At 42.1% G+C, this 26,231-nt stretch overlaps 1 protein-coding gene across 2 annotated transcripts in view; it reads right to left on the bottom strand.

Moving 5' to 3' along the window:
* Positions 1–225: 225 nt before the first annotated feature.
* Positions 226–26,231, bottom strand: part of GRID2 (glutamate receptor, ionotropic, delta 2) — a 730,075-nt gene continuing 704,069 nt past the window's right edge. The window contains exons 15-16 of one of the 2 annotated variants that reach the window (XM_014942655.1): positions 4,746–4,986; positions 226–648 (exon numbers count right to left, since the gene is read on the bottom strand). In XM_014942655.1, the coding sequence (XP_014798141.1) occupies positions 226–648; positions 4,746–4,986 (664 nt within the window). Of the gene's footprint in view, positions 649–1,620; positions 3,138–4,745; positions 4,987–26,231 lie in introns of those variants that run through there. The other variant, XM_014942664.1, reaches the window with a different exon arrangement.

Genomic DNA, 26,231 nt, shown 5'->3' with positions numbered 1-26,231 from the left:
GGAGGAGGAAGAGTTGTTACTAATAATCCTGATTCTTGAATAAAATTAAAAAAAAGGACAAAAAATCCAAACAGAAAATAACTCCCAAACAAACTAAAACAAACCTCAAAACCAAAAGATAAGGAAAAGAAAAGAGGTTACATCCATGTTAGTCCCACAATATTACAGCTGCTCCTTGCAAAGGGAGTCCTAAAAAAGAATCAGTGAAGAAACTTGGTCTGATGCTCAGATAGAGGTGCCTCGGTCTGGGTCGCTACCGATATTCAGCCCCAGAGTAGGAGTTGGTTGGTAAGGGATAGATGACATTGTTTTGATGGGGCTTCTGAAAAAGCCACCGTTGGGTGCCCTGTGCCTGAAAGGGCCAGTTCGGTGGTCGGGCACGCTGCCAAAGGAGAAACCTGAAGCGGCTTTAGCAGACAGCGTGCGGCTCAGAGTCTGGATCTGTTCTGGTATGAAGGTGGTTGTGGTGATGTGAGTGTTTCTGAAGTCACTGATTTGCTCCAGTGCCTGACGTGTGGGTAAAGTGTCAATGTCCAGCGGGGTCAAGTCAATCGAAGAGGTGGAGAACTGTTTATGGGGACTGTCGTCGTCTGTGCAGAGGCTATTCACGCGCCTGTGGAGGTGCTCCAGGTCGATCTCCTTGTCATCCTGGGGAAGGAGAAAAACAAGAGGCACTGCTCACCATCGCTCTTTGTGCTGTGTTGAAGCTTCACAGTGCGATCAGGACTGCTCGGGAAGCACAACGCACAATTAACTACATCTGGCTGTTGGCTGATGGCACTTCTGAGTGTCACCAGCAAACACCCACCTCGCCTGAAGCTTGGTGGGGCAAGCCAAATGGAGGCAGACCCTTACACCACAGCTACCCTCAAACCCTGAATCCCAACAACAAATCTCCAAGTGCTACCGGTTGGTTTTTGTCAGGAAAAGCCAGGCTCGGAGCTAGGTGTGTTGGACTAGCAACAGCTGAATAGCAGTAAATTTTGTGCCATGAAAGCAAAGCATCATCTCAAATGCCTGGGATGTTGCCAGTTCTTCAACTCTGCAATGAGGACTGAGTTTGAATGTCAACATGGGAGGCTCTGAGGGATCAGGCTGCCGTCTATGTCATCCTCTCAGGGCTTAGGAAGGGCTAAAAACATCTCAGGTAGCTTTTTACTTTTATAATATAAATTCTGGCATAGAAAAGATGAACTTCCAGACAAAAATCCAAGCACTGGTGACTCGCTGACATCACACAGAAAGGAGTGCACTGGGCAATTTCAAATTACAATGCCAAAAGAGGGATTCATTCTCCCCTTACCTACAAAGAAGCAATTCCATTGGTTCTGATGGAATTACACTCTTGTGGGTGAGAAGAGACAGGTGGCCTGGGGTATCTATTATAATACATCATCCCTCCTCTTACCTCTGTCCCTTTTCCTTCTTAAATCTCTCCTCCCAAAGAACTCAGTTAAGCAGGTTTGTTTGTTATAATCACAAATTTAAATGCACAGAAGTTAAAAAAAAAGAGGAGAAAGGCCTGGGTGACACAATAAATCACCTGTATTGTACATAGATATTTCTACTGAACTGCAAAGCTTAATTCAAAGCAACATTAAATATACACGTACAGGGGTATTCCCTCAGTCTGGGTAGTGCAGCTCATTCAGAATAAAAATTGATTTCAACTAACCTTAAAATTTACCTTAATCTCTGTGAAATCTACTGGCTCTTCCAGGCCACTAGAAATATCTCACACTCTAGGACCTCACAGAGGATAATTAGGCAGCCGATAGATGTGCACTGATGACTTCCAGCCTTGATTACTGCAATTCAATGACTGGCTTGATCCAGAGCTCCCTGAATCAATGGCAAAACTCCTAGTATACCGAATGGGCTTGAGATCCCTCCTTTGTCTAGGAATGAAGTCAAGCACTCTGAAAAAGTCCACACCTAGAACAAACTGCAGGAGTTCATCTACTTAGCAAAACGGATCACCAAATATTTGCACTGGTACCACGCCGAACACAGAGCCTGACTGGAAGGAGGCTGAGAGGCCAGCTCCCCTCCAGGATTGTACCCTCCGAGGGCAGGGACAGGGGGACAAACCGGGGGGAAAGGGGCACGGAACAGGGCATCAGGGATCTCCCAGGAACTGGACGATCGCTGGCCACAGAGGCTTTGGTTCGGGCTCGTCACGGGAGGGAAAAAATGCAGTGCTCATTTCTCGGACTTAGCTTTCTGTCTAGAGTTTATTCACACGTGGACATAGACATGGATGCACATAACAACCACACAGGTGACACCAAAACCAAACGCATTCACCAAACGCTCTCTCCTAGAAACTTTGGAGCTGCATATGGATGCAGGAGAACTGGGGCCACATCGGAAGCTAAAGAAATAAACAGAGGCTCTATTAGTGTGTGCAAGTCATGACTATGTCTCTGAGGGACAGTCCTAAATATTTTTCCTTTTTTTTTTTTTGTTATTTTGTTTTGTGTTTTTTGTTTGTTTGTTTTAAATTTTGAAAAAAACATACAAACACCTTGTAATTTAAAATGCCAATCGAGAAAGGATTGGAATTTCGTCACTTCTGAGCCTCTATAAGTTACTCAAAATACTCCTCTTTCTTCTCTTACAGAGATGCATTTGGGGCTAGGGTCAGACCAGTGAAAATATAGAAGTGGTGATATTCTCCCATGCTTAGCCCACAACCCGATCTCCACCCAATCGATACACCAAAATGAGACCCACTCACAGTAAGATTGTGCATATCTCCATAATATGATCTTTCCTCTTCTCTCTTGTGTGATCAGTAGTGAAATATTCAGCAGTTTTCACATTTAAATTATCATCAGGCTTCAGAGTCAACATCCCATTGAGATTACTGGGGCGGTTCATACTTCTCTCAGAGCTACCGTTTAAGGCTGTCTGCAGACTCAGGCAGACATCATTGAATGGATAACTTCTGGTACGCGACTGAAATGTTATCTTCGCAACCATAAGACAATTTTTTTTCAGTATAAATGCTTGCATTCTGGAGCACAAGATGGCAGCCACCAGGAAAAAGGGTTGGCTTGCTGACCACAAACTGGCCCAATCTGACCCCCGACTCTGGACTAGTGGCCTGGAAGAGCCAATGGATTTCATGGAAGCTAAAATGAATTTTAAGAAAGTTAGTTAAGATGTATTTCTTTGCTGAATGACCCTCACATCCAGAATAGCGGGGACATTCAGCACATACGTCCACGACAAACTCAATTTTGAGCCAAGCTTTTCAATTTAGTGTTGAGATGCAATTTTTAATGCTAAGCTAATGACCACGTAACAAAGATCAAGGAGGCCAAATTATACCATTTGTGGAAAGTATACACACAAATTTCTCTGCATTTGAAAATTGAAATCGGAAATTTTGTAGTTATATATAAAAAAAAATCCATGTTATTTTTTTCTTTTAATTTGTTATTTATTTTTATGTTTTGCACCAGATAAATATGAAGGATGAAGTTCTAAAAGTTTGGGTAAACAATAATCAAGTAAATTTTAGTTTTTTAAAATAATTTACCCAGTGAAACTATATGGTTTCCATTCCTGAGAAAACCAATTTAAAGACTAGAGATTCTTTTTTTTCTTTTAATAATGGTCCGGTCCAGATCTTGAACAAAAAAAAAAAAAGCTTGGGAATGAAAACAAGCAAGAAAAGATTAAATGTATTCTAACATCAGAGCCAATGCTGTCTAATTAGGTAGTGTAATTAATCCTGCCTGATTACACAGCATTAGATTAGCAGAAATAAACACAATGGAGAAACTGCAGAGAAGGTGAGACCACTGCACACAAATTAACAGCAATACCCCACAAGCTACACAGATGTGTCTAAGCTACACAGACAGAAAAGCTATAATTGATAGCGCTACATTAAAGCTCATATTTAGGTTCAGCTTTGGGCATCGCTGCCAAATACATTTTAATAAATTTTTTGTTTTGTTTTGTTTTTCTAGTATATTGTAGAGCTAAAGAATTAATTATGAAGGTAAGAAATTTGTTACAGGACCGCATACAGCTCAGATGGCTGGTAGAGGGACAGGTGGATTGCCATGGAAAGAGACGCATTACACAGGCAGGTGTAGAAGCAAACACCTGCTTTGCAAACAAGTCTATAGTAGATATTGGAAATAAGTCTGTAGTAGATTTTGGAAATAAGTCTGGCCTGAATCTGAAAGATCTAATGTAATTCCCTGGACTTTAGATTAAACAAAAAGAACCAAAGTTCACGGACGTCTCAAGAGGTCAACGTTTCTGAAAACGGGAACAAGCTTATTTAAGAAGCTAACCATTGATTAAGGGGCTAAAGTTTGCAAATCTATTTTGAACGACTCAGCCACTGAGCTTAGGGGATATATTTTTCAAGAAGCAGCCAAGAAACCTTTGAACTTACTGGTGAGAATTAGCTCTCACCAGTGGGAATAATGAACTAAATATTGATGTATTAATAATGTACTATTCTACAAGTAACAGTTGTGGTTTACTCAGAATAGTTGCATATCTATACATCATCAATATACTGGTTTTTTTTCATTCAAACTTTTCTAGAGATAATAGATAAGGAGATTTTTTGAGGAACAACATTTACCTTAAAAAAAATCAGCAAGCTAAGGAAACTTTTCTGAATTTGATTCCCCACCCTCTCTAATCTTATAAGGTCAAGGCAGCAATCTTTAGGGTGCTTGAAAATTCCCCAGGAGAAATGGAGGGTCTAATACCTCTTTTGATGGAACCCGGGAGCCTTTCCTTTTATTCCACCACGTTTCCAACATTGCAATGAAACAGGATAGGACAATCCCAGCAGCGAGGATGCAGAAAACACCTGCAAAACTTTTTATGTCCAGGGCACCTCCTTTCTGTTTGGTATCCACAGATGAGTATAGATCACATTGACCATTCTTCGGCCACCACTTATGCTTCAGTATGTCCATGTCGCCATTCTGCTGCAGCTCCAAAATCCTTGAGGAGAAAGCAGAGAGTCAGGGGTTACAGTGGGGCAGTGGAGGTGGCACCTGAGAGCATGAGGCTGTAATCTGACTGTTTGCAACCTTCCCATGTGTCTCGGAAAGCCAAGCAGCTCGAGTCCAGATTTAGCCAGAAAAGAAAGCCAGAATAGGGGGTTGCCTGTAAGACCCAGCATGTCCTCAGTCTATGCTCCACTCGAGATACAGGAAAGCACACACAAGTCTCTCTTTCCTTCTTTTAAGACCCTTAATGAAAATACTTTACTTTCAAATATTTTCTTAAAAGTGTATTAGGTATATAGTAAATACAGTATTTTCTTAACTGTTTTCTCTACAGACTATGTCAATTGACTTTTGTAGTGCATTAGGTATTTGACTATATATATTTTGCATATTAATAAAAAAAAAAAGAAAGTACAGCTCAGTTGTACCACAGAATACACATTACCTTACTGTAAGCTGATCTTTATCAGTTTACCTAGTCGCTGCTTTGGAGAGAGAGCAGAACTGTACTAGTTACAGTCAGTAAAGTCCTAAACTAGTCTTGCTCAATGGGAGTGTGTGACCTGCTGGTAAACATTTTCCGTAGGAAGGTTCTTTGCTGCAGAACTCACTTGTCCATGAACTTATGTACCCAGACCACTGCTAAAGATTTACCAGGCAGCTCGCAAGGCCAGCATATTTAGCTAGATTTCCTAAGGGATAAACGTTTTGAGAAATGAGAATTTTGTTTGGCAGAAGATTTTCATATATAGTTAATTTATTTCTGAGGAGAGTGTTTTTTTTTTTTTTTTTTTTTAAACCATCCAGAAGTAACCAGAATAGCAGCTGGGTGCATCTGGTTACCCAAAATAAAAAATTCAATGATTACACTTTAAAATAATAAATGTAATACATTTGTTTTTCATTTCAGTGCTGGAAGGCAAGCAATTACTTGTGCAATCATTTGACACAGCATGCAAAAAAACAGAAGTGCACACAAACCAGTAGAGGTCTGGGATGTTGCTATCAGAGGCTGTACTGCATTGAAGGGGGAAGAAAAGCTGTCCCACTGACTCAGAGCTGCCATAATAACTACATGCAGTGGTCTACCGCATCCTTGGGAAAAATACAGTATTATGAGAGGAAGTTCAAGTATACCTCAGAAGCATAGGGCAACTGCTCTATACAGCTAAGGGAGCTGGGGTTATTTAGCCTGGAGAATAGGAGAAGTCTCTTCTTCCCAGTCCAAAGTGATAGGACAAGAGAAAATGCTCTCAAGTTGCACCAGGGAAGGTTTAGATTGGATATTAGGAAAAATTTCTTCACTGAAGGGATTATCGAACAGGCTTCCCAGGGAAGTGGTGGAATCACAATCCCTGGAGGTATTTAAAAGATGGGTAGATGTCGTGATTATGGACATGGTTTAGTGCTGGCTTTGACAGTGTTAGGTTAATAGTTGGACTCGATCTTGGAGGTCCCTTCCAACCTAGACAATCCTATGATCTCTAATGCCACATGAACACGTAGTCATGTCAATGAAGCCACTAAATTTTATATGGCACATCCAAACAATCCTATACTTGCAGCCCTACCAGGAATAGGAGACTTCAGGCAGCCATCAGTGGCTTAAACACCAGCACAGCTCTGGAGTGAGTTTCTGCTTCCTACCTGGTAGTACATCCCGTGGCTGAGATCCTGACCTGTTCAGAAGGTAACTGCTTGTCCACCTCTGTGCTGTACCAAGGGAACAGCACCCTTGAGGAACAGACTAGAGGTGATACATGTACATTTGGAGATCCCAGGATCACCTTGTTTACATAGCTTTGTGTTTATAAGAATTGGTACTAATTCTGTGCAATGCCTGCTGACAGCGCATCACTGAAGGTCTAGCCCTGGAGAATGGTGAACAAGGTCAGAGTTGCCTGGGCCATATTTTGAATTTTCCCAAACCGAATGCCACCTTAGAGAAGCCCCATCCCAAAGCTTCCTGAGGAGGCAGGGATAAGATAAATATGGGAGTAGTCTCTGTTCTGTTGCAAGAGACAGAATAGCTGTTATGAGATATCCATGTTCAGAGGAGCTTTGGAGGCACAAGGATCATACGTGCTATTGCTGTCATTGCTGCCTACAGCTGCCTACTGGGAGCACGTAGAGAAGCTGGAGTCAGACCCAGTCACAGGGAGAGATGCAACTAGGACAAACAGGAACATGAGCAATTCCGACTAGATAAAAGGAAAATGGGAGTGGTCAAACACTAGAACAAAGACTTTGCATCATCTCCATCCCTGGCAATACTCAAAGGCCCACTGGACAAGGCCCAGAGCAACCTGACCTGACTGAACCTTCTTTGAGCAGAGGGCTGGAGACCTCTGGAGGTCTTTTCCCACCATAATTACAGCTTTGATACTGCAAACACAGTCCATGTGCTACTCTCTATCACGGCATACAGTGCTTACAGATATGTCACCCTAATTCTGGTTCTTGCTGGCCTGGGATTCTGCATTAGGACTTACGTGAGGCTTTTGGCTCAAATATTCCAGTCTGTCAGGTTAGCAGGAGCAGCAGATAGTCAGCCTAAACAGAACCCTTTTGTATAGGTTCTCGTGGAGTAATAGAAGATTAATTTTCAATGCCCCACCCAAATTGGCAGATGTGTTGTTATATTTAGGAATTACTGTACTATCTACATAAGGCAGTAACAGAACAACATTGCAGGGCTTATTTCTTCTAGCAGCAGCTCTAATCCCTGAGTAGGGCTATTTTCTCTCTTTTATTCAGTCAGTAATAGAATGAACCATCCAAATGATTGCTCTATCCTCATTAATTAAATGATTCTTCACTTGTCAGTGTAATTCCTGATTACACAAGACATCTTTTCAACAATAGGCATTTGCATAAAGACACTGAACTTTAGCTTGTTCCTTAACAGAGATTTATTCCTAATTGTACTGCTGCTAATTATTGGCAATTTTCTTTATGGATGTAACATATAAGTTCAATTATTTAAAGGAAAACATAAGAAAAAAGCAGAAACCCGGGATAGTAATTGCATCATTACATGGAAAAGCTTGAGAAATTGAAAGCTTATAATGAAGCCTTGTAAAACTGCAGCTGAAAACAGATGTTGAAAGATAAAACACGTATCAAGAGAAATTATAAGAGCATAAATATCTATCTATATTAACTTCATACAAAGAAAAAGGGAGATCCTGCTTCTATTAGACTTAGAAAATGCTTTGTTTCTGAATTCATCTGTTTGTGGAACCAAAGTAGTAGTTAGCATACGGAAAAGATTTAACACTACCAACCTGTGCCTAGTTATGAAAATTCCTATTTTTGTAGCACATTTTCAGAAAGGAAAATTGTACTTTGATTGAAATTCCATGACAAACATGATGAGGAAGGGAGGTTTCCTGCAAGTGTGCACAGCGCGTGGGCAGTGCTATAGACTTGTGTGCCGCAGGAGCTTCCCACACGATGGCACTCTTTCCATAAAAATACCTGCTTTTGGTGCAGTTCCTGCTGGGTGCCCTTACCCAATCTAATCATACCTGTTGGGTGGCAGATACTACAATCAGTTTGATATTTGATTTTCAAATTTAATAAATTACTAAAGTAATAATGCATTAACTAAACGCTCTGAATGATAATGATGCACCAACTGCTATAATTCCAGCAAGTGCCTTTTCTCACAAGTCCCAGATTTTTGCAACTGAACTTTTTCTGAACAGTCTGGGCTCCTTTGAGCCTGCTGTATTGGCACGGAGCAGTATTGCAACACGTAAGCCAGTAGTAAGAGTGGTGGCAAGTAGGGTGCATGAGCTCCTGCTGTTTTGAAATACCATAGCCTTAAAAAGCTTACAAAATATTGAAACACATACTGAAATAATCTGATTTGTTTGAAAAACATGACCTTTAAAACTTGCTTATGGATAGAGTATGGGTCTTAATAAATTCTTCTCTAGCAGGCAAACTGTTACAGTACCATTTTTCAAGGCAGTGACCTGAAGTTAAAGCTGCACAAAAGCAGATGTCTGCATGTATGTTAACTAAATTGGCCCTGAATTCACAGTGCCTAGTGATTTCTAGTGGATAAAAACACAGAAAACTAAACTGCCTGTGGTTTCCAAATCTGACAGTGATGTGAACAAATCCTGCTGGATCAATAGGAATAGGGCTGGATTCAACTCGGAAACTACATACTTTGCTGCTGGCTGTGAAAAGTAATTACTCCTGCAAAATACCCACAGATAAAACACCCCAACTTATTATGATAGCAAGGTGTCACAAATGTTACAAAACTGAGACATCTGTGACAACACTGCTTTTGTGGTATCAGCAGCAAGTAAGAGACACGACAGGGGGTTTACAATGAGACCAGAAATGCCAATGCATGGTCCGAGATGTCAAAGGTTACTGTCTATCAGCTTCCTGCGCCAGGAAGGTGTTATCCAGAGGGATAATTTCACCATTGGCACTGACAAGGAATAGGATGAGGTGCTAATCTGACTCTAAGTCTCCAGGGTTAGGCTGCTGCAGAGAGGAGGTGCGCACGGCTGTGCAACAAGGGCCCACTGTCAAAAGCCGGAAAAAAAAATAATTTTTTTCTTTTTTTAAAAAAAGCTATTTGTGTACCTCAGCAGGCTGTGCCTGTGGGGTCCTGAACCAAGGTCCCAGCCCTTGCACTGGCTCCTGGGGAGCTCCCAGGTAGCTCTCACAGGTTGGGTTTGGGAGCGCTGGTGCCTGCAGACAGGGCCCGGTGGTTAAAGGAGCTTCTCCAGTGTCTAACCAAGAGTCAAACTCCTTGGGCAAAAGCTCCACACTGGAGCTTTTCTAACACAAACCTGGTGCCAAGTCTTCACAGAATTCGATTTCCCTCTTGTAAAACAAGGTATAAAACTAAGCTGATTTATGACCATCCTTCCGTTTTCAAAACAAATAGGTAGGAAGGAACCCACAAAGACTTTTTATGTTTCAGTGAAGTGACTGCCTAAATCTTTCTTATTCACGGCAATAACTGGGGTGATGCCAACTCCTGTGGCATCTCCCTGAGCGGGCTTTAGGTTTTGGCAAAGTGGGCCCACCTCTCAGCAGCAGAGCAGCTTTCACAGGTGCCACCTGCGAGGCTGACTCTGGGCTTTGGTCCCAAAGAGGGATGCCACTGCCTGGCCTGGCTTGCTGCCTCCTGCCTGGGAAGGGAAGAGTGGGAAGAGACAGGCCCACTCATGGGAGGGAAACAAGGAATAAGGATGGAGACAGGCAAGTAGGAGGTTCTTTGGGGTCCTTTTCACCTCCTCCTCTGCCAGCAGCACCTCATTGTCTCGCTGAGACTTGATGAGTTTTCATTATTTGACCTTATCCTTGGAGCCTTGCGGTAGACACACGTCAGTGCTCAAAGCCTTGACTTTGATGCTATTCCCAGTGCCAACAAATATTGCCATTCCCTAGCTGCCCAACAAATAGTGTTTGCATCGTACTACAGCCATGGACCACTACAAAGCTGCTGATTAGAGCGACGGATTCATCTGTATTCACCTACAGGAGGGAAATATCCTGTCTTGCCCAAATGCACAGAGATAAGGAAGAGTCAGAAATAAAACTTGGAAGTGTTTATAGAGCTGGTGGGAAGGTGTTCATCCAGAAATGGCTGGTTGCCCAGCACCAGCTGCACTACCCAGTTAGCTACCCCTAGACCTAAGCCTAGAATTAAAAAGGGACACCAGATCATTCAAAAATACAGCCCAGAGATGGAGGAGGCATGGGAAGGTGTAGGGCGGAAATATCTGTCCCGACATGAAAGAAAGAGGGGAGCAGTGCCAGCGCCTGCCCGCGAGCAGACAGAGGGGATGCTAGGAGAGCTTGCAAGATGAGCAAACCACCTGGAGGCAGAAAGATCATTGCTATTCCAGTCCTTCCTTCAGCTACAGGTCTTGATATCTGTAAATAAAAATGCTGGTTTTGAAGAGACTATTTTCTGGTTTTCTGCGTGTGTGGTTTTTGGTTTTTGCTGGGTTTGGTTTTTTTTTTTTTTCCTGTAAGCCAGCATTTTAATGAGCTGCCAATCACAGGCTCCACAAGAGGAAATTTTTCACACCGGCCAAATGCAGCTTGGGCTGCCAGATTAGGCGAAGCTGCGCTCCCTCTCCACCCGTTCCTAGCACTTAACCCAGCACAAGAGTGCCCTTGGGTCCAGCTGAGAAGCCTCTTTTCTGGCAGGGGCTCCAAACAGATTTAAACCCAACTAACTTGTGCCCCACGAGGATGGGCGGGCAGTCGCCTTCCGATCTGCCCTTCAGCAGCGCTCAGCATCACGCTGCTGTCGCTAGGAAGTCACTGCGAGGAAACAAGGATAAGTGTCTCACTTCCTAGGTATGATGGAAGTGGCAAGAGTAAACCAGACCTGCTGTTCAGCATTAAGGATCTGCATATCAAACAATATTCTAAAAGAGAAAGCAGCTGACCACCTGTTTTGCACAGCAATAAACCATTGATTTTAGAAGATGCAGCACTCATTACTTGGATCCCATAAATTAATGTCACTTTGTTCAAAATAGTGAACTTTTTACTTAAATCTGTTAAACTTAATAGACACTCTCTCTCAAATACTGAAGGCTAAACTTAAATGAAACAGCATCTGCAGTAATAAGGAATGAGATATTAATTATATTTATTATACAACTGTTGTGGAATTTGATAAGGATGGCTTTATAATAGTTTTATTCCAGCTGCACAAGTTTGCTGAATAGTGACAATTCAGAAACATGCATATGCAGATCTCTCCTGCTCAAGAGAAAGCAGCTATAAAAGTATTAGTACCTATTTATAAATGAAAATAACAAGAGGACATCTACAGAGAGTTGCATAAATAGCATGGACACTTATCTGGGTCAATTACTATTTAATCCAGGTTCAGTCTGAGATTTTTTTTGAAGAAAGTAACAAATTAAACAACAAAAGTTTTCATTAAGAATACACCAAAATGAAATACTAAAATGTTTGTCCTTTAAGGAAAAATATTTTTTCTAAAAAAATAAAAAAAAAAAAACTGACTAAATTTAGGCTGGAAAATGTTCCTCTGATGGTAAGAATATTCTTCTAATAATGTTCTGGAATTGCTTTTTAATGTCAGCAGCAAGACTCGGGCCAAACCCCAAAACATCAAAGGTTGATGACTTTCTGAATGGGATTATATAATCGACTTGCATTAGTAGAGGTCTTCTTTGGTGCAATTTCTTTGCCTGTGACTTTTCCATAGATGAAAAATATTTTTATTAAAAAAAAAAAAAAAAAAAAAAGATCATAAGGAATAGCTGTAACTAATCTGTTTAGACCATCTGCTGGTGTCCTACCAGAAGGAAAAATAAACAAACAAGGAGTTCACTGAACCTGACCTAGCACTGAATGAATATGCAAGCCTCATCTTCAGCTAAGAAGCAATTACACGAGAAATCAAATTACAAACATGATTAATCTTAAGAGTTGTGGTGACTAACGAACTTTAATTTTTATATATTGTATATGTTTATGCTACCTTTAAAAGTCAAGCACTCATTACAGCTATGGCAAAATGGTTTTTGCTAATATCAAATTTGGGCTCCAACAAATTGATAACAGGCAGTATGAAAGGAAGCTAAAAAGTTGCAAGAGAGCTGAAAAGAAAGAGACAGTAAGTCCCACAGAGACCCAGAGCATATCTGCAGTCAGAAAGGGAGCACCTTGGGTGGTCTTTGAAAATGTCAACATCATCCTTAAGCACACTGTGATATTTGGGTTACTGGGCGAAGGAAAAGATCTTTCATTTCCCGTGTAAGAATCTGGAAATGATCATCTTTGCTTGCAGTCATGCTTCAGGCAGTGCAAAGACTCATTCTTATACAAACTACCTACATCCACATGTTGAAAAACAGAAGACAAATCAGTTGCAGTAAGTCCTATTAACTGACAGCCTAGAACAGCTCATTTTTAAAGTAAGAGATCTAGGTGGCACTTGCATATGTAACATTAATTTGCTATTTATATAAGCAAAGATGATAAAATACATAGCTGATGATTATTTGTTTTTTCAAAAACTGTTTGTCCAGTGCTTTTTTTAAGCCCTTAAAAATGAAAACCAAGGACTTCAGAATTTTCTTTTAGATGGTGTTTAAATGAATGATTTACATAGTTTGATTTAAATATTATAATTTGGAATGTAAAGAACCCAAAACAATAGTTTTAAACTATCCCCAAGGTGAGCAGAGTTGTTGATAGAATAGAAGCTAGACAGATAAATACAGTCTGAAGATCAAATCACAGTAATATGCTTTGTGTCTGAAATTTGACATTTAAAATATCTCAAAGGTTTTTATCTCCTAGATAGTTGGTTACAGTAGGGAAAGCTTCCCAGTTCCATTCCTATCCAAGGTTTTAATCATATTGGGGTTTGAAACTGGTACTTCTGAACATGAACACTGCACTAAACAACCTTGTAGGTTAACGTTATACTGAGGAGAGCCCCCTCCAAACAATCCTTTGGGTATTGCAAGTGAAAAAGTTTAAGTTAATCCATATGATAAATTAGTGCTTCAAAATTTAATTCATTACTTTGATTTGTTCTACCAGGCAAAAGGGTTTCATAGAAGAAACATTTCTAGAGACACCTCCAAAATACTTTCTTCCTTTAAAGCCTCTCAAATCATACTAATGAATACTCTTCAAATAGCCACTATACTGCTGTGTGTGTATCTGGGGAAGCCTAAGGAACTGCCACAATTCTGCCTAGGAAATTACAAGAGCCCCTGCCAAATTTACAGGAGGCACTGAAGAGTGAACGCAACCATCCTTAAAAAAAAGAAAATAATTAAAATTTCTTAAACTAAATTTTGCAGTTTGAGAAATGCTACTCCTGCTGTTCAGGCTAAACATGTGCCAAATCACACTTTTGACACAAGCTTGGCCCGAGTTACAAATAGATCTGCCTGAGATGGGTGCTCCTGGAAATACTGCCTAGGGCACCTCAGTTGGTCTGGGGCCAGCTCTGCTTACTTTCCCTTCCAAGGTACATCAGGTAAGCCTCCCTCAAAGACTGGGAGATCATAAATTTCTCTACCTTTATAAGCATTCAGATCTTTTGACCTCTCCTGGGTGTAGAAAGAAATGATGAAAGATAAAGTAGTACAACTTTGCAAGCAAAACAGCTGCCTGACTGCTGTGCTACGCTCAATCTGTGCACAGCCCTCACCGATGCGTTACTGTTGCCTTCAGAACTGTGTTGCTCTTATGTGTGGGGAGATAAGCTAGGAATTGCTCTAGTCCCTCTTCTTCACCAGACCTAGCAATTACCTTTAATAACACACCAGTGCGCCAGAATGCCGACCCCATCTCCATAGGTTTCTGGCAACCGGAGAGTTTACTGACAGGTTTTGAAGACAGACCATCTTTCAGTGCCCTCACAGGACTACCAGTGATACAAAGAGCTGAAGAAACCTGGCACAGAAACCCTGCTAGCTACTGGAGGTTATGAAAGTTAATAATTGATGTTTTATTGCCCTCCTTCCACTGCATGTGTGTCCTGAGGGGCTGCAGTTACTTTGCATGATAGGAATCAGGGCTTTAAGCAGCACGGTGCTTACTCAAGGGGGTCACGCTACGGGAGATTTCCATATTATGGAGAAGTGCCTTGATAAGAACCGAGTGCCATTCAATCTGGCTAACAATCTGTGGGAGGACTCTTTATTCTGTTAATAAAGGCATCTCTCTGGTAATGCTGCAGTTTTTCAAGAGCCACAGCCAACTATCTTGCCTGTATTCTTGTCTCCCAAGCTTTGCCTAATCAGGTCCTCTGGTCCCTTCTGCATTGCAATAAGTAAGTGCTGAACCTGTTCGCACGCGTAATGTTTGTTGGGGTTTTTTTGGCCTCTGGGTTTTAGTGCTTTGGAACAAGGCAGCACAATCCAGACCTACCATTGCTTTCACGGCTGGAGGAAGCAGAGCAGAAGGATCTGAAGCTTTGCTTTCCACCTGATACCCTTTTTTCCCCCCTCAAATCTAGGCCTATATTATTCACACAAACTTGAGGGATGTCTAGTTTGTGCAAAACATAAATGCAGCCAAGTCGCTACCATACCTAAGTCTTCTGTCAGACATTTCCACCCAGGCAGAAGCAGGAGGAAATAATGACTTTTCCTTGCAAATCCCCCATCCAGGTCAGAACCGAGACTTTTGCATAGAGTAAGAAGAGTAAATAAGAGAGTAAGAGTAAATACAGTTAGAGTAAGATCTTGCCACCTGCAAGAACATACACCTCTTATGCCCTGTATTTCTAATATTTCATATTGGAGTGTCCAATGGGTACATTCAACAGCAAACATACAGACGTGTAAGTGAGAAACAACGTAAACAGAAAAATTTCAAGGAATAATCTCAAGATTAATTTTTAAATTGAATGTTTAAAAAACCCATAAAATCATCTTCCTGACAGAGCAACAGTACAATCTGAATATTTTTTTTTTAAAACTCCAGAATGATTTCAAAGCATTTGAAATTGTGACAAAATTTAGAAATTTTCATGAGGAATTCTGCATATCTTGATTATCAAAATCCAAATGGTTAAACCAAGTAATTATCTTACACTCTGTTCTTAGAAGTAAGCAATGGAATTTCATTATTTAGTTTTTCAGTCTTAGAGCCCTTAATTATTTCTCAGTGTTTGGGAGTTTCCTACTTTATTAGAGGAGTGGGGTTCCCCCCCTGCCCTCACCAATCTATTGATAACTGACCTGAAGATTGTATTTCATTCATCTCAGGGAAATAGGACACATCCGAAACATTAGTTTGCATAGCAATGACAGCACACAGCATTTGTATCCTAAAAGTGTTTTACAGTTTGACCAACCAAATCTGCAATTACAGGAGGTGCCTTGAAGCAAGAATCTTTCATAGTCGGCCAGACTGGATAACAGGCACACTTACCCTCCATTATTGTACCTACTGACTTCTTTTATAAAATGATTAATCACACTTGCAATTATGCAATTTCTGCCATCCAAATCTCAGAGGAGGAAGGTTGGGAGCAAATAAGCAAACCTTACCCTCCTCCATTTCCTCCCTCTCCAGGAGACAAGACCCATGGAGCAGCTTCCCACAGGGGCTGCTGGGCTGGGCGTGCTCATGCTGTCATGACGTGGTGCCACAGCAGACCTGGTGTCGTTCACTGCTACTGACAACACAATGCCAAGCTTTGCCATCTAACATTACAAAATGTATCCCATCATTTTCCTGTGCTTTGTGCCTGATAAACTGTAGCCAAAAGAAATAACTGCAGAAATAAAATACAAGGTGCTGCCAGGTGCTATTCTATCAACTCCCCTCTGCAGAATGCCAATGGCTTTGTAGGGAATTTAACAATTTCATAGCGTAGGTCAAAACCAAGCGTCTTGGCACTGAGATTCAATTTGGATAAGCCAGTGAGCCTGCTCAAATGATCTGTGCATATCTTCTTCAAGATCAAGGGCAGGTGGTCAAATTCTGCAGCTTCTATTTGATAGCACAGAGAAGCGAGCTCCTTCTATCTGCCAGCAGAGGTAGATCTGAGAACTGGGCAAGGGCTCCTGTTGCTGTCCCACTGCATGTTGCTCAGATCAGAGCACAGGGCAGGTTTGGTGACAACCAGGTCCCATCAAAGAGTCTCCCTAGCAAGATGCGCTGCAGTCAAAAGTAGAGTTCTAGGAGGAAAAGTTTAAGAGAAAGCGAGCCATATAAAAAAATAGTCTCCCAAGTTTAGAGGATGAATCAGGATTCCTATGATTTCTTTTGAAAAGTTATCTGGCAGGAGAAGAGATGGGAGCGTGGCTGGTGGGATATTCCCAACCCTGATTTCCCAATTTCAGAAACTAAAAGTTTATTTGTGGTAAGGCAAAGGAGGATATTAACAGGTTCTTATTTTTACCCAGCCAGTTCACCTTTCCCTACCTCTGTGTCAGTCTGAAAATTAGGATTCCACCAAACGCCCCTGTTGCCATGCTGCAAATTCACAGCTGCAGAAGATGACGCACAGTAAATCACTGTCCTCTCACTGAGAGCTGCCATAAATAATGCCACAGGAGTTCTCCCCCTGCAACTGGCAGCTGCCTGCAACTGCTGGGAACAGAGCTGTAATGCAGCCCCCAGGTAGGGATGGAGAAAAGGTAAAACAGAACAGTCTGAAAAATAAGATTCTGGCATTTATCATCCCATTAACTTGTAAGCCTTTCAAAATATTTGTCTCTTCTCTCCCACAGGAGATTTTCTATAAGCAAGTTGTCATAACTTCAGACAAATTTCAGGAACACGCTATGTTAATTTTCTAAAAGCACCTAATCTTAAAAGTATTTTCATTAACAGCAAGTATTATCACTCTGCTTTTACAGAGGAGAAAGCTGAGGTGAAGACTGTGAAGTAGGCATGGCAAGATCAGACCGCAGGTGAGCAGTGGAAGCAGTGGTTGAACCTGGTCCCTACTCTCTCCATTCCCTCTTGCACTGGGTATATTTATTTGTTTTCCTAAAAGAAGGGAGGAAAAAAAAAGAAAAAAAAGAGAAGGCAAGGAAAAAGAGCAGTTTGGCAGGCTACATGACAGGTGGAAAAGGCCAAAGACGTGAAAGTGTATTAGCCACGACTTCCTGAGCAAGCATTTGGCTGGCTCTATCGCTCAGCCTCTACATCAGTGACAGCTTTTGAAGGCTTGTGCTGCAGCACAGCCACTCTCTTGGTGGTCAAGATGCTCAGCGTTTCCCAGGCTTGGGCACAGCCCCAGGGTTACCAGCAGGGCTGAGCTCCAGGCAGGCTCAGCCCAGAGGGGGACTCCCAAGGTGATGGGCTGTAGAGGGGTGGAAGGGGGACAGCACTGCAGCCTCTCTCCAGCTCTAGAGAGATAAGAGCAACACCGGGTGGCCACAGACAAAAGGAGGTGATGGAGGATCCTTTTTGACATTCCCAGTCCTTTCCAGCCCCACCTGGCACTAACCCTCCCCTGAAACCCTGCACCATTCAGACCTTGCATAATGTACTATCCTTAACTACAATTTTTTTCACCTAATTTGAGCCAGGCCTCACAAATACCTGCAAACAAGCTCTAGGGGATACTTCTCTCCCAGGGAGTGCCTGGGAAGGCTGGGAAGTACTGAAGGGAGAGACCAAGACTACGTATTGCCGTACATCTCATGGGCACTGCCTGCAGCTTGGGGTAAAGAGCCAAAAACCAAAGGTAATTTCACATTCATTCCTCTCATGCTTGGCAAAAAGTAGGAGCAGAGGCTTTTTGCAGTGCACTTGTGCTGCTCTAAAATTCATATAACTATGATCAACTATATAAAAAAGTTTTAATTAGGAGTTTGCTAATCACCAAGCACCTGGCTAAAGTTTCCCTTGAATGTTTTTCTAGTCAGCATGGAGGGAAAATGGATTTATAGAATCCTAGAATAGTTTGGATTTGCCAGAGTTCTGTAAATATCTTTTAAAAATTAAGACGAATGCACTGCTGAAAATTGGTTTTAAAAAAAGCCAACAAAACAACAGACACCAGGAACATTCAGATATCACTGTGATTGACTGTAGAGATAGTGATGCTAGAGGGAGCTTTCCATGGAGACTGCTGTATAGATATTTAGAGCTGAGTAGATTCCAATAAAGGGTGGTTTTTTTGTTTGTTTGTTTAGACTAGTTTCTAATTCTGATTTCAATTATAAACAAAAAAGATTTTTTTTTCCCTTCCAATCCTCACTCTTTGGTTGGGCTCCAGGTCAAATGAGATATTCTGGCCAAATTTCTCAGAATAAAAGGTATACATGTAGAATGCAGGCAAACTGGGTTCATACCCTGTTTGCCCAATTCAAAGCAAGAACTGCAAACTAGATGTCCTTTATAACAGAGATTATCAGGTAGAGAAGTCACGCCAGAGACAGTGATAAGAGACTTGCCCCTGTAAGTAAATCTCTAGTTTAGGAAGCTACTGCAGGGTGCAGGAAAATCAGATATAAGAACCTGCCAGCATTAAAGAGAGCTGTAAGCCTCTGGGAAAAAAGAAAAAAAGATACCAAAGCCTAGATTTCTTCTTATCCCCCCCCCGCCTCTGAAACAGAATTTTGTTTTCCAGCCAACTCTTCCGAAAACTGGAATTAAATAGCTAGCACAGCAATTCTCTGTTGGAAAGGGCTGCCCTCAGCTGTATTGCTGTTGGAGCAGAGCCTGCACTAGCCACTCATCACCCTCTGCCACAGGGAGGTCATGGATGCAAAAAAGGCAAAGCTCACCCACACTGCCTGCTCAAGAAAAGCTCTTTATACCGCTTAGAACGATAACTGAGGGCTGGCAGCAGCACTAACTACTTTTCAGAAGTCAGAGCAAACCCTCTGCCTCCTGACACCTACCTTCTCTCCATTCCCATCTCTTCGGATAAGCAGAGCTCGGCAGCCAGGGAGATCCCAACCAGCCACATGTTAAGCACAAGATCATGCCTGCACTGTGGGAATGAACCAGCACCCGTTACCCAAAGAGCCTATAATCATCATCTGTGTCTTTTTATTGTGTAATTGCAATTACAGGTGAATGGGATCAAAGAAAATGGAACCAGCTGTAGAACAGTGCAGCAGAGATTGTCCCCTGGCTGGAAACAGAAGCCAGCACAGCAAGGCAGCAACCAGCATAACAGGGGTGGGAGACATATTTTGTTTTAATGTCACTGTTGGCAGAGAGGAAAGCCAGGCCAGGCAGCCCAGCGCAGAAAACTTTCGCAGGCAAAAAGGTACTTATACTGGCTAATTCTCTTCTTCAGCCATTTTACTTTAGAGCAGTAATACTGACAAAACAGTTGGCTCTCGTTCGCATCTACAGAAGTCAGATTTTAACTTCTTTTCCTGAGAGATAAGCTCCTTAAGACTATGCACATATTTGCAAATTGAATTAATATTTAACATAATACACTAGATTTTTTAAACTTATTTTTACTGCAAGCCCTGAGTTTAACCAGATTTCAGGTGAAACTCTTTAAGAGTTAAGAATGAAGTTCAGAGTTACTGCTTGCTTTTTGTTTCTTTTCCTTAAATAAATAAAGCAAAGAATAAATTCCGTGTGAAACACCAGCTGATGGAGGATTTCAGTAGCAAAAGAGATTCACATTTAATTTTAAATGGGGCACCAGGGCACCACTGGAAAGAGTCTGGCCTCACCCTCTTGACACCTGCCTTTTAGGTATTGATAAGCATTGATGAGATCCCTTCTCAGTCTTCTCTTCTCCAGGCTAAACAGACCCAGGCTTCTCAGCCTCTCCTCGTAAGAGAGATGCTCTGATCCCCTGATGATCTTTGCAGCCGTCCGCTGGGCTCTCCAGTAATTCCTTGTCTTTCTTGAACTGGGGGGCCTGGGACTGGACACAGTACTGAAGATTACCTGTCTTCCCAGTCCTGCACATGGCCTCGGGGCTAGGAAGACACTTTACTGGATAAGTGGCCACATTACAGTGGCTTCTGGGATGCTTTGGCCCTGTTTACCTGCTTAGATTTTGAAGTCTGGTGAAGGAAATCTCTGCTTGCAAGGGAAAGATTTAAGTTCACAGGGTTGCTTGAAATCGAATGTCCAGAAAACCTCCATGCTCCTTGCACGTGCTGATCCTTTTCCCTAAAGTACATACCTAGAAAGGCCAGTGAAAATTTCAAGTTTGCATTTCCTTAGCTGTTCATTGCTTGCAATCTGCCTTGCCATTGGGGAGAACTACCACAGTGTCACTCTAAGATGCTTAAAAAAACAGAGACGAAAGTGGAAGGTGTATTTCCTTTTCTTTAAATGTATCATTTTTGAAAAGCTAAAGTCTGGTTTTGGGGGCTCTGATTCACAACTTGGGACCATGCAGCGCTTTAGACCTTCACTCTTTCTCTTCAGCCTGCAAACAAGGGGATACTATACACTCCCATTTACCTCATAGTTTTACTTGACTTCTGCTTTATAAATCACAGATTAAAAAGGAGGCAAAATAGGTCACACGCAAAGCCAAGAAAGATTAGAGGATAAAGGGCTATGAGCTGTGGCTGAGACAAGCAATCGTACATTTAGGAAAGAGAGGTGGTGAAGGGAGGCTGTAAATACCTGAGAGGTACCAACGGGAGATGATTAGGCTGGTAAAAATAACTGGGTGGCTAAAACTGAGACAGGACATTTAACCAAGGCCACGTGCAACAGGGGAAGGAAATCCCAGTGGGGACAGGGACATGCAGCACTAACCCCAGCAAAATCACCCTTAGCTGTAGGGATATGTCCCCAGGCTGGGAGGGGGTGCACTAAGGAGGCATGGTGCTGGCAGAGTCAATGGAAAATCTCTCCCTAACGAAGGCCCAGAGTCCCCTTTGCAATTAGTGCCTAATTCTCTGCCAAGGAGATTTTGACCTTCCATGCCTTGTTGGAGCTGCTCTCTGTAACTGAAGGCTTAGCAGAGGGGATGGGGTCATCAAGCTGATTGACCTCATTCGGCTGGAGGGGGGCCAGTGACAACATGGGTAAGTAGCCAAGGAAAGAAAACTGGCTGATTTTATAGTGTCCCTGCCTTTTATCTCAGTAAATCACATACGAGGGCTTTTATGGCAGTCTGATAAAACACAGAGTTACCTGGTAAGTGGCACTGGAGAGACAGATGCTTGTGTGCTCCATAGAGACATGTAAAAACGGCACGAAGCTTAGTAGTCATGGGGCCTTAAAATGTAATCAATTTAATTTCTTTTCATACTGACACAGTTTATAACATCAGTACATTATCTCCCAAGCTGAGAATTTCAGGCAACATTTTCCAAGGCAGTTAAATAATACCAACATCTCAGGGTTTTGCAAAAATAGACCTTATGTTTGGGCAATATTACCTTTCTTGCCACATTATAAACAGTGGTGGTAAAGGTCCACCCAGTCCATCTGTAGCCACCAGGACAAGCCCTGCCCATGACTGAATCCCTACTGAATTTTCCCTTACATGACTGCGTCTTCGACACCACTACATTCATGACATATCTGTCTTGTATGTCAGTATATTGCAGCAATATCCCTGGGGAGTGCCAGCGGGTTTGGGGAAGGCTGGCACCTCAAAATGGGTGCAAATAGATCACAAGGAGCACATGAGGCAACATTTGCTCATGTGCAGATGCTGTTCAGAGAGAGGAACATTTCTCTCACTAGTGCTTTTTGCTTTGGTGTGATACGAGTTCTCGGTGCAGGCATTGAGACCACCAGACACAGGCATGTGACAGTATTAGAGCACGGTAGCAACCAAGTTCCATCATCTTTATGGGACATGCAATACTGCACATGGCAGTCAAGCCGCAAAGCTATTTTTCCTCTTGTAATTGCTTACAACAGCATTTCTTAATCTGTACAGCACTGCCCCCGCTCCCCATCCCACCCTGTTGAAATGCTATAGACAGCAAATGAGGTGTGAAGCCTCCACCTCACCTCAGGAGCCATCGAGTATGATAAGGTACGAAGAGCTCTTAATTAGGCTACCATGGTTTTGAGAAGCAATTTATAGGAAGCACTCACCAAGCTTTTGAGAGGCGCTGAGAGAGGTCCCTGTCTCGTAGTGCTCGTACAACACGAGCTCCAGGTCATTACTGACCTTGACAAAAAATACATGATGACTCCCCAGCTCCCTCTGGGTTACAAGGGGCAGGTGGGAAGAGCAGCCGTATGAAGCTGTACTTACAGTGTGAGATTTTCCTCCAACATACAGTACCTGCTGTACAGAGATGAAAGCGATGCAGCCATGGCTATGTCTCTGAGCTCGATGCTTTTATGCTTTGCTTCTGATAAGATGCTGGTTCAGAAAAGGTCTCCAGCACTGCTACTTCATTAAGAATGGAGACCACAGCCTTTAAAATGTGGAGTCTTTCTTATTCATGAGATTATTATCTGTACCCACTGGGCTAAGTTAAGCAAAAACACCTCTCAGTTGACTCATTTTGGCAGCCAGCAGTTGCTCAGGTTTTTTCATTAGCACCTTGTAAAAGATTCCTCAACATGTTTAATTTCAAAAACTTATTAGTTGAAAAGAAAAAAAAACTAGTTAGAAAAATAAGATAAAAGACAACTGTAGAGAAAATCATTATCTTAATTACAGAGCAGCTTTGTCCTCTAATAGGAACGTAATTCTTTCACTAGACAGCATTGCTCTAATGGAGGATCCACTTTAAATAGGACCGCAGTTTGCACACTGCACTGAACTTGTATTTACTGCAATTCAGAATTGTACTAGTGGATGAAAACCACCCATTTTTCCCCCAAGATTGCAGATTCATTTTGTAGAGTTCCCTTGCTATGGAACTAAATATCCCAGGATATTCAAAAAAGTAAATCAACAGCAATGGGCATTTTGCTCAGTGGGTTTTTGATTGGTTGGTGGTTGCTTCTTTTTTTGCCATGGCAGGCATTGCTCTCTCTTCTCTGCAAATACAACAGATGAACTTGCAGAGGTGGAAAACACGTTCCTCTGTCTTCTGCCCCCCACATGGCTATCAGTCTGCTGCTAAGTGATTCTAGAAAACTGCAGCTGAGCCAAAAACGGGTTGTTCATTCCCAAGAAATTATTAGCTGCACCCACTCATCCTTCTGAGATTTGGTGTCTCAGCTGCAAGCTGAGGGGGTGCCCTGGAGCCCAAGCTCCTTTGCACTTGAAAATGGTGCCACTTCTCTGCCCTGCGGTGGCAGGATGTGCATTACTGGCTGCTTTTGTCCCTGCTCCTGCCCCCTATAGTCCTATTAATTTGTCTCACCAAACGTGGTGGAGTACCGTGGATGCCTACTCCCCAAGAGACTGCTGAAAAGGAGTTGTTGGCAAATAACCTTTTTGTTCTGTGACTGCTATTCTGTCTTGCCTCCAGCAAAACAGAAAAAAAAAAAAAAAAAAACAAAAAGAAAGTAAAACCCCAAAACACTGCTTGATGTAGGTAGTACTGGGGATTGCACTGAACTATCCGGTTGGGAACCGATCGTCTGAAATTCACAGCAGGTGAAATAACATAACTTAGAACAAAGTTGTCACTTTGCAAATTTGGAAATTCATTAAGGGCATCCTAACATGCTGGATGCTCAAGTGGCTCTGGCCAAGGAGATCTGTAGCAGATTCTGAAGATACAGCACTATTTTACACAGCTTACATCCTAATTGAAACATCAGTAAAAGCATTTCTCTATTACATTTTCCCCTGCAATGTTGTAAATAGTTGAATTCTCTAATGAGGTTATGCTTTTAGAGGGAACTATAGAACCTGTCCTTTTCAGATTTTGCACAACAGCCTGCTTCTCCTGGGTGGGAGTAAAGACTCGGAGAGCATCAGGTTAACTGAGACAAGTCCATGTGTCCGGGATGAGATCTCAAGAGACTTACATAGGACATACAGAGTGGAAGATTCATGTGAGCCTTAAGCTGCAGACTTTACCTGGAAGGTCCTTCTGATTGACAGTTGCTCCTAAAAAGTTCAAGGGCAATTTATAAGAGGTAAATTCTTTTATAAAGACTGAAATGTACAACCAAAGCTTTGGGGAGCTCATTGTCAGTCGGGTAAGAAAACTCTTCTTCAGATTACAATGAGATGATGTGACAGCTGTGAGGATTCCTGAAGAACACTGAAGTAACTTAAAAACGGGAAGCTACTTGAAGATTCATAGCACTTCATATGTTGGAAAAGATGTTTTTTTGCCACTAGCTTATTCTGGTAATCAACATCACCACAGAGTTGTTTCAGAAGTCCTTTAGCTGGCAGACAACACATTCTGTCTGCTTGCTTGGATATGGGTGGGACAGAAAAGAACACCAGTGCTAAAGGGCAGAGCCACAACTTCCCAGTAGTACCTGTAACACCTGTAATATCCCAAACGGGAAGTTGGAGGTGTTGTATGATGTGACTCTTCCTTGCAGCTGGAAATTATTTCTTATTTGCCCCAATAGCTCCTGAAAACTGTCTTTCAAAGTGAAGACAGGGCTGAAGCACAGATCTGATCTTCTAGGGGTATGCCGGTGGGAGGATGCTGGATGGATGGTCCCAACGCTGATGCCAGAAGTGTTTCTGAGGCTTTCAAAAGTGTCATTGTAGAGTGCCACAGGAACAACTGAAGGCGTAAGGAGGGCAAAAGTATATTTTCTAGCAGGCTTGTAGTCAGGCTTATTAATCCACACTACTATATCTGTCTTAAATATCCAAGGAACTAGGCTGAAGTATACCCCCTGGTGCACCACTAGAAGAAGAAGGGATTATTGGATTTGGTCACGAAGGTGACAAAAGCTATCATCAAAAAGGCTGCCCAAAGAACAGCGGGACTCATGGAGACAAACTGGTGGCTTCCAGACCTGTGGAGGATCTGAAGTAGGGTCCTCTAGCTCAGAAAAGAGTTTCCCACCTGGCACATGTGAGAGGCACCACCACGGCACTGTCACAGGAAGAGATCCCATACCAGAATCTCAAGCCACTCACCTCTGGCATACCCAGAGATAACAGAAACATTATTTCCACCTTCATCAGGGAGAGACACAATCTCAGGTGCAGCGCTGTGTGGAGAAAATGCACCTCCTGAACCTAACAAGAAGAGTTAGGCACAAAGGTCTTTTTCCACTCAATTTTCATGAATTAGGTTTTTCTCTCAGTGGCCCACTTTGAGCTCACATGATGTGTTATGACAAAGGTATTTCCTTTTCTGTCAAGAATGAGTCGCCCACCATGGACCCATTCTTGATATGGGAAAACCATAATGAGATTTATTTCTGATTCTAAGCACTGCTTGGGAAAGTAGTTGCAATTATCTTAATTTATCTATGTAAAAAACCCCAAAATTCATTTACCTGCTCAACATCTATTCAAGATTCTTTTTGGTAAAAGCTATACATAGTGCAGCATAGGTAGGAAATCTAAATATTCCGTGCAAATGTCAAGACACACTCTAAATATTATGATCCTACACAATGCACAGTGTCAAATGTGACAATGAAGGCAGGATTTACTGTTCACAGTCCAAATACATAAGCCACTATTAATTCAAGTGCTGCCAGTAGCTGATCTACTCTGTGTAGAAAAAATTACACTCAAATGTGAATCAAAATTTGAGCTATGTAAGCTAAGCTTTCAAAAAAATACTTGAAAATATAGTGCTGCAATGGTAAAACAAAACCTACAAATTGTATTTTCAGCATCCGCATTGGCATATATAATTACTCATTTCCGAGAAGGCAGTTCGGCTCAATTTTTGATAATTTTAACTCAATATTTTATTCATCATGGTG

Source organism: Calidris pugnax, unplaced genomic scaffold (genome assembly GCF_001431845.1).
Source record: "Calidris pugnax isolate Ruff unplaced genomic scaffold, ASM143184v1 scaffold15, whole genome shotgun sequence".
Taxonomy (NCBI): Eukaryota; Metazoa; Chordata; class Aves; order Charadriiformes; family Scolopacidae; genus Calidris; species Calidris pugnax.
The sequence above is the reverse complement of the archived record's forward strand: the minus strand, read 5'-3'. Positions and strand labels throughout refer to the sequence as shown.